The sequence below is a fragment of the Sapajus apella genome, unplaced genomic scaffold, assembly GCF_009761245.1.
Source record: "Sapajus apella isolate SASKATOON/1434 unplaced genomic scaffold, GSC_monkey_1.0 scaffold15, whole genome shotgun sequence".
NCBI lineage: Eukaryota > Metazoa > Chordata > Mammalia > Primates > Cebidae > Sapajus > Sapajus apella.
The window spans coordinates 2,715,444-2,724,286 of record NW_022436955.1 but is presented as its reverse complement, the minus strand read 5'-3'; the positions used below and the strand labels follow the sequence as shown (position 1 = coordinate 2,724,286).

General features: G+C 52.4%; 1 protein-coding gene across 4 annotated transcripts in view; it reads left to right on the top strand.

Annotated features, from left to right (window-relative positions):
* SLC38A7 (solute carrier family 38 member 7) overlaps positions 1–8,524 on the top strand; it is a 17,153-nt gene extending 8,629 nt beyond the window's left edge. For all 4 annotated transcript variants that reach the window (XM_032284094.1, XM_032284091.1, XM_032284092.1 and 1 more), the window contains exons 6-11: positions 464–521; positions 739–853; positions 3,173–3,320; positions 4,407–4,606; positions 5,480–5,534; positions 7,380–8,524. In XM_032284094.1, coding sequence (XP_032139985.1) covers positions 464–521; positions 739–853; positions 3,173–3,320; positions 4,407–4,606; positions 5,480–5,534; positions 7,380–7,482 — 679 coding nt within the window. In that variant the 3' untranslated portion in view covers positions 7,483–8,524. The remainder of the gene's footprint in view (positions 1–463; positions 522–738; positions 854–3,172; positions 3,321–4,406; positions 4,607–5,479; positions 5,535–7,379) is intronic.
* The last annotated feature ends 319 nt before the right edge of the window (positions 8,525–8,843 follow it).

Sequence of the window (8,843 nt, the reverse complement as noted above, 5' to 3'; positions counted from 1 at the left end):
TTTTTTTTTTTTTTTTTTTTTTTTTGAGACGGAGTTTCGCTCTTGTTTCCCAGGCTGGAGTGCAATGGCGCAATCTCGGCTCACTGCAACCTCCGCCTCCTGGGTTCAGGCAATTCTCCTGCCTCAGCCTCCTGAGCAGCTGGGATTACAGAAAAAAATTAAAATAAATTTAAAAAAAAAAAAAAAGTTTCCTTTTCTTTGAAAGGAGCAAACCAGTAAAGCAAAAGCCCTAGTCCAGGAGCCAGAAATTCTGGATTTTGGTCCTGGGGGCGCTTTTCTGAGCCCCAGTTTACTGGCCTGGGACATGGAGATATCTCTTCTCCGTTTCCAGACTTCTATGGGTCGAACATATAAAAAGCCAGTTTTTGGAGACCGTGGTGAGAGAAATGAAGAGTGAGGGTGTGGGGTGGGTTGGTGGCTCTGAGGGGTCCCAGGTGGCAGCACGTTGTGTGTTTGTTCACAGGCCGGCTTCCTGGATGGCTGTGTTCAATGCCATGCCTACCATCTGCTTCGGATTTCAGGTGCCAGTGCCAGTTGCAAGGTCCCTGCCGTCCCCTTTAGGTCACCCCACCCCGGGATGGAACCCAGGCAGGATGGAGAAAATCCTGTGGGGAAGGATGGAACAGGGGCCTCAGGACTTGCCCCTTGTCCCTGGGGTCTTTGTTCCCAAGGTACCTTCCTCTAGAAACTGGGGATGAGATAATTTCCCCACCATGACCATGCCCTTCACCTGGACAGTGCCACGTCAGCAGTGTGCCCGTCTTCAACAGCATGCAGCAGCCCGAAGTAAAGACCTGGGGTGGAGTGGTGACAGCTGCCATGGTCATTGCCCTCGCTGTCTACATGGGGACAGGTGAGTGCTTCCCTCCTAGGACTGGGACTAGATTGCTCTCACTTCCACAGGAATCCCCAGGTCCTGGGGAACAGCCTTGTATTCCCAGCATGACTTGCACAGGCATTGGCTTGAACTTGGCCTGCCTGGGGCCTCCCCGATTCATCCATTCATTCACCAGTTCTAAGCTGGTGCCTAGGAAGTGCCAGGAACTATTCTCAGCATCGGGGATGCCATGGAGATAGATAGGCCTGGTCTTGCCCTCATGGAATTGGCATTATTGTTGGAGGGACAGTCATGCAGGAGTAACTAGGGAATCAGTAAGGAATTCCAGTGGCCAGGTGTGGTGGCTCACGCCTGTAATCCAAACACTTTGGAGGCCAAGGCGGGTGGATCACCTGAGGTCAGGAGTTCAAGACCAGCCTGACCAACATGGTGAAACCCCATCTTTAAAAAAAAAAAGAGAGAGGAATTCCAGATGGTGGCAAGCATCCTGATGACAGTGAAATAGGGAAGGTGTGTTTTGTTTTGTTTTGTTCTATTTTGTTTTGTTTTGCGAAAGGATCTGGCTCTGTTGCCCAGGCTGGAGTGCAGTGACATAATCATAGCTCACTGCAGCCTCAACCTGCCGAGTTCAAGTGATCCTCCTGCCTCAGCCTCCAGAGTAGCTGGGACTACAGCCGTGTGCCACATGCCCAGCTAATTTCTTTTATTTTTAGCAGAGACAGGGTCTCACTATATTCCCCAGGCTGGTCTTGAATTCCTGGGTCCAAGCAGTTCTCCTGCCTCAGCCTCCCAAAGTTCTGGGGTTATAGGTGTGAGCTACCAAACCCAGCCTAAAACAAGGAAGGTGTGAATGGGGCTGGGTGGGTGGCTTTGGGGGTGGTTCACAGAAGGTTCTTCTCAGAGGAGGCCCAAAGATGAGAAAGAGCCAGAAGAGGAGGAGCTGGGGGAGAAGGGTTCTAGCGGAGGAACCACAAAACACAAAATCACTGAAGCTGGGCCAGGAAGAAGGTCTCTGTGGCTGGAGTGGTGTGAGATGGGGGCAGATGACAGGCAGTGAGGCCAGACAGGCACTGGCAACCAGATCCTGTTGGGCCTTGAGGACGGCTGGGAGTCAGAGAGGAAGCGTTATAAGCAGGGGAGTGGTTCGGGGAAAGATAGCTCTGGCTGCGGTGTGAAGAGTGGCTGGGATGAGGGAGCAAGTCTAGAAGAGTCCCCTGCGGTTCTTTCCACAGATAGGCCATAGGAGCTGCCTGGGCCAGTACTGTTCTGGCCTCTGAATACACAGCCAGGAACAAGAGAGGCAGACAGCCAAATCCCTGTCCTCCTGGGGCTCATGTTGTAGCTGGGGAGACAGACAATAAGCCAGTTAAAAAAAAAAAAGCCAGGCACAGTGGCTCACGCCTATAATCCCAGCACTACGGGAGGCCAAGGTAGGCAGATCACCTGGGGTCGGGAGTTTGAGACCAGCCTGGCTAACATGGAGAAACCCCGTCTCTACTAAAAATACAAAAATTAGCTGGGTGTGGTGGCAGGTGCCTATAATCCTAGCTGCTTGGGAGGCTGAGGCAGGAGAATCTCTTGAACCCAGGAGGCAGAGGCTATGGTGAGCCGATACCGCAACACTGCACTCCAGCCTGGGCAACTAGAGCAAAACTCCATCTCAAAAAAAAAGGCCGTGGCTCACACTTTGGGAGGCTGAAGTAGAAGGATTGCTTGAGCCCAGGAATTCGAGACCAAACTGGGCAACATAGCAAGACCCTGTCTCTACAAAAATTTAGCTGGGTATGGTGGCATCGGCCTATAGTCCTAGCTACTTGGAAGGCCGGGGTGGGAGGATCACTTGAGCCAAGGAGGCCAGGGCCGCAGTTAGCCATGATCACAATACTGCACTCCGGTCTGGGTAACAGAGCAAGACTCTGTCTCAAAAAAAAAAAAAAAGGAAAGAAAAATGTGAGAGAGTGCCTGGGATGGGGGTCATTGTGATGGACTGGCAGGAAGCATTCTCTGAGGAAGGACAGCTAAGCTGAGACCCGAATGATGACAGATGGCAGCCTGAAGCTCTGCCAGACAGAACAGTCAGTGCCAAGGCGCCGAGGTGGGAATGCACTGGGCAAGATCAAGATCGGAAAGCTGGGGGCTGCAGGGCTTCCAGCGAGGGGGGATATGAGAAGTCAGGAAGGGAAGCATCTGACCAGAGGTCCGACTCCAGCTCTTAGCCTCCCTCTAAGCATCCAGAGCTGCTGTAGCAGCCCCCCACCTGATGTTGCCCCTAGGAGGACACCTGACTGCCCTCCCAGGGTTGCCTTGACCCAGCCCACCTGTCCCTGCCCACAGGCATCTGTGGCTTCTTGACCTTTGGAGCTGCTGTGGATCCTGACGTGCTCCTGTCCTACCCCTCCGAGGACATGGCTGTGGCCGTTGCCCGAGCCTTCATCATCCTGAGCGTGCTCACCTCCTACCCCATCCTGCACTTCTGTGGGCGGTAAGCCCCTCCCACTCCCCAGGGCGCCTCCAAGCCCCTGTGAGCCCTTCCAATGTGGTCCTTTGGCCTTGTGTGGACCCCATCCTGTAGAAGGAGAAACTGAAGCATGTAGAAAAGAGTCAGTGTGGCCGGGTGTGGTAGCTCACGCCTGTAATACCAGCACTTTGGGAGGCTGAGGTGGGTGAATCACGAGGTTAGGAGTTCAAAACCAGCGTGGCAAGATGGTGAAATCCCGTCTCTACTAAAAATACAAAAATTAGCTGGGCATGGTGGCTAGCGCCTGTAATCCCAGCTACTCAGGAGGCTGAGGCCGATAATTGCTTGAATCTGGGAGGTGGAGGTTTCAGTGAGTCGAGATTGTGCCACTGCACTCCAGCCTGGGTGACAAAGTGAGACTCTGTCTCAAAAAAAAAAGAGTCGGCGCCTAGGATGGGCCCCTATGTATCCCAGGCCAGGTCTCAGAAGTCCCCTTTGTCCCAAGGTCACAAGAACATTCCGAGAGTCCTGTAAGAATCTATCCAGGGCATGGCGAGGTGGCTCATGCCTCTAATCCCAGAACTATGGGAGGCTGAGGCAGGAGGATCACTTGAGCCCAGGAGTTCCAGACCACCTGGGCAACCTAGTAAGACCCCGTCTCTACACAAAATAAATAGCCAGGTGTGGTGGCGTACTCAGCCACTTGGGAGGTTTAGGAATAAGGATGGCTGGAGTGCAGGAGTTCAAGGCGGCAGTGAGCTGAGGCTGCACCACTGCACTCCAGCCTGGGTGAGACAGCCAGACCCTGTCCCAAAAACAAAACAAAACAACAAAAGAATCTCTATCCAGATCCTTTCCTGAGCTCTCACATGGACACCCAGCCCTTTGGAGACCGCAGACAAAGTACTAAACTCTCCACATTCACCATCTCCTCTAGTCCCTGTAGTAAACAGAGTGCTGGTGGCCCATTTTACAGAAGAGGAAACTGAGGCATTCCCTGCAGGAATGGGGCTTTCCCTGCAGTCTACCCAGTTAGGGGCCTGGCCCCTGTGAGCTAGAGGTGGGGGCCTGCTAGCAGGAACACCTCTAAGCCCCTCTCCATGTGGGCAGGGCGGTGGTGGAAGGCCTGTGGCTGCGCTACCAGGGGGTGCCAGTGGAGGAGGACGTGGGGCGGGAGCGGCGGCGGCGAGTGCTGCAGACACTGGTCTGGTTCCTGCTCACCCTGCTGCTGGCGCTCTTCATTCCTGACATTGGCAAGGTGATCTCAGTCATTGGAGGCCTGGCTGCCTGCTTCATCTTCGTCTTCCCAGGTGCGGACCCCTGGCACCCCATCTCACAGCCCCGTGGCACAAACTCCCAGGGCCTCCCTAGCCTCAGCCCCCTACCTGCTCATAACATGCTGGAGAGAGTAACCACCAGCACTAATTGGTCCCCTACCTCGCCTCTGTGCTAGCCTCTGTCCAAGCACTATCTCCTAGAAAGAAGGTGTGGTTCTGATCTCCAGTTTACTGATGGCACGTGGGGCTCAGAAAGGGCCACAGACTTGCCTAGCACTTAACAAACTCAACTAGTAACAAACTTTTTCCATCCCACGCTGTCTGGGTCCAGAGTCTATTCTCTTAACACTCCATGCAACTGTCTGCTGCCCCCTGACTATTAGAGGTCTAGCTGGATCAGCCCATTACAGCCCAGAGGGTAGTGGGGTCTGGGAGTAGCACCCTGACACAGACATCAGGGGACGTGGGTTCCAGATACAGATCTACCGCCAGATACCTGGAGAACTGCCCTGTCTGCCCAGCCCTGAGTTTCACCCTTACCCAGCTTATTTCTATCCAGGAAGTCACCTTCAAAGCCCCAGCTACTTTGCTTGGAGCAGGGGAATCGGATCTTCTGGAAAATGTACTAGGAAGACCTGGGGTTGGGTCACCACTGAGTCACCATTCAGTGCTGTCCCTTTAACTCTGAATCTAGCATGCTGCCCAGTGAGTCTTAGGTCTGATGCAGGCCTGTCATGGGAGGGCAGATACCAGACCTCCCCAGGTGGATGTGGCGTGGGGGCAGCGGTGGAATCTCTAGAAGATGGGCCTTTCTCCATCCAGCACTGTTTCTTGGGAAGGTGGGAGGCAAGGAGGGAGGGAGCCCTCTCCCCTCACAAATGCTCAGGGCCACTTCTTCTCTTCTAGGGCTGTGCCTCATTCAAGCCAAACTCTCTGAGATGGAGGAGGTCAAACCAGCCAGGTAAAGCAGAGCCCAGCCCTTGGTCCTCTTAGGGAGGCACTGGATTGGAACGTGGCTTTGTGGGGGCCTTAAAATAGGCAAAAATCACAGGCTTGTGTACTGAGAAATCATGGGTTTTTGTTTTGTTTTTTTTGTTTTTTTTTTTTTTTTTTTTTTTTTTTTGACGGAGTTTCACTCATGTTACCCAGGCTGGAGTGCAATGGCGCGATCTCGGCTCACCGCAACCTCCGCCTCCTGGGTTCAGGCAATTCTCCCGCCTCAGCCTCCTGAGTAGCTGGGATTACAGGCACGCGCCACCATGCCCAGCTGATTTTTTGTAGTTTTAGTAGAGACGGGGTTTCACCATGTTGACCAGGATGGTCTCGATCTCTTGACCTCATGATCCACCCGCCTCGGCCTCCCAAAGTGCTGGGATTACAGGCTTGAGCCACCGCGCCCGGCCCCTTGTTTTGTTTTTTAAGTTGGAGTCTCGCTTTGTCACCCAGGCTGGAGTGCAGTGGCACAATCTCAGCTCACTGAAATCTCCACTTCCCGGGTTCCAGTGATTCTCCTGCCTCAGCCTCTGGAGTAGCTGGGATTACTGGCACCCGCCACCATGCCTGGCTAATTTTTTGTATTTTTCGTAGAGACAGGGTTTCACCATGTAAACCAGACTGGTCTCAAACTCCTGACCTTAGGTGATCCTCCCATCTCGGCCTCCCAAAGTGCTGGGATTACAGGTCTCACTTTGTTACCTAGGCTGGTCTTGCACTCCTGAACTCAAGCGATCCTCCTACTTCAGCCTCCCAAAGTGCTGGGATTACAAGCCTGAGCCACTACGTCTGGCCTGCCACTTGCTTTTTTTTATTTAACTGCATCAGTATTAGAATATCTGCAGCTTTAAAAATATTTTATTTTATTTATTTATTTTTGAGGGGCCGGGCACAGTGGCTCACACCTGTAGTCCCAGCACTTTGGGAGGCCGAGGTGGGTGGATCACTTGAGGTCAGGAGTTCAAGATCAGCCTGACCAATATGGTGAAACCATGTCTCTACTAAAACTACAAAATTAGCCATGCATGGTGGTGCACGCCTACAATCCCAGCTACTTGGGAAGCTGAGGCAAGAGAATCATTTGAACCCAGGAGGCGGAGGTTGCAGTGAGCCAAGATTGTGCCATTGCACTCCAGCCTGGGCAAAGAGAGTGAAACTTTGTCTCTAAAATAATTTTTTTAGAGACAGAGTCTTACTTTGTCTCTCGAGTGGAGTCTCTAGACTAGAGTCTCCAGTCTAGAGTGCAGTGGTGCAGTCATAGCTCACCGCAGCCTCAACTCCTAGGCTCAAATGATCCTCTCATCTCAGGCTCCCAAGCAACGGCGACTACAGGCATGCACCATTATACCCAGCCACTTATTTTATTTTTTGTAGAGACAGTGTTTTACCTTGTTGCGCAGGCCTGTCTTAAACTCCTTGGCCTCATGAGATACCTACATTCGAATCCTGGCATGATGTGACCAGTTACTCCTATTAAATCTTGGCCAGCCAGGCGTGGTGTCTCATGCCTGTAATCCAAGCACTTTGGAGGCCAAGGCGGGTGGATCACCTGAGGTCGGGAGTTCTAGACCAGCCTGACCAACATGGTGAAACCCCGTCTTAAAAAAAAAAAAAAAAATCTTGGTCTTCTTACCTGTGGACTAGGGACAATGTACCTGGCCCCACATACCTTCAAAGTGAAGTCTTCGGGAAGTAGGAAGTGCTCTACCAACAGGAGAAGTGGGATAATTACAGTAATTAACAGTTTTATATTGAAGTCTGCAGAGTCATGGGACGGGGTGACTGATCAGACCTCTCTCACCCTGTTCTACAGCTGGTGGGTGCTGGTTAGCTACGGAGTCCTCTTGGTCACCCTGGGAGCCTTCATCTTCGGCCAGACTACAGCCAACGCCATCTTTGTGGATCTCTTGTCATAACCACTGCCTCCTAGGGAATACATGGCCTTTGCCATTGGTCCTAGGAACCCATTGCTTACAGCTATGGGGCCATTCTTAGTCCATGATCATTCCAGCTGGTGGGATGACATTTGGACATCCTCTTCCAGGGACTGGGGCAAACTCAAGCCCCATACCTCTGGACAGCTCAACCCAGTCCCCTTTCTGCTCCCCAGTCCTGGCAGTGCTGTGGATGGTGGCAGGAAATCTCACGTCATAGAGGAACCTTCCTTCTCTCCCAGTTCTCAGCTTCTTCATGCCTGGAATCCATGGGTGAAGAAAGTCAGTAGATCCCATAAGAAAGAATCCAGTCTGACTTCCCTCTGGAGAACACTATGGACAGAAGGCCACCGTCCTCCACAGAGCACCCTGTCCTGAGTGGGAGCTGTACTTGTTACCCCAGGGTCAGTGGTAGCTTCCTCTGGAATCTGGCAATTTCCAAAGGTAGCACTGAAGTCATACAAATGCAGTCAGGTAGATTCAGGCTTTGTCCACACCTTCCTGGGCCTCCCCGTCATGAACCTGTCAGCTTCCTTCCCATAGCTAATAGACATTCCCCGGGCCTGTCAGCCTCTTTCCCATAGTTAATGGACATTTCCCAGGCCTTGTGGAGCCTCACTCTGTCTCTTTCACCAAACCTGATGGTCCAGGCTGCGCATCCCTCTCCTCCTCCATCCCCATACATCACCAGGTCTAATGTTTACAAACGGTGCCAGCCCGGCTCTGAAGCCAAGGGCCGTCCCGTGCCATGGTGCTGTGAGTACTCCTCCGTTAGCTTTCCCTATAAGGTCGGGGGGGGGGGGGTTCTGATTTTCTGTCTCAGATGGGCCCTTCTTTTCAGAGGCTCCAGGGTGGGTGATGGAGAAGGCTGGGAACCTTTCAGACCCTCTGAGTGGGTTAGCCTGGTCAGAATCAGGGTATACCTCTCTGACACCTTTTTCAGATGGTTTGCTTCTCCCTGCCTCCTTCCCCACCAACCCTAGCCTGACTACCCAGAGACAAAAAAAAAAAAAAAAAAAAAAAATGGCACGGCCAGGCACAGTGGCTCATGCCTGTAATCCCAACACTTTGGGAGGCCAAGGTGGGCAGATGACTTGAGGTCAGGAGTTCGAGACCAGCCTGGCCAACATGGCAAAACCCTGTCGCTACTAAAAATACAAAAAATTAGCCAGGTGTGGTGGTGGGCACGTATAATCCCAGCTACTTGGGAGGCTGAGGCAGGAGAACCACTTGAACCCGGGAGGCAGAGGTTGTAATGAGCTGAGATCATACCATTACACTCCAGCCTGGACAACAAGAGTGAAACTCCATCTCAAAAAAAAAAAAAAAAAAAAAAAAAAAAA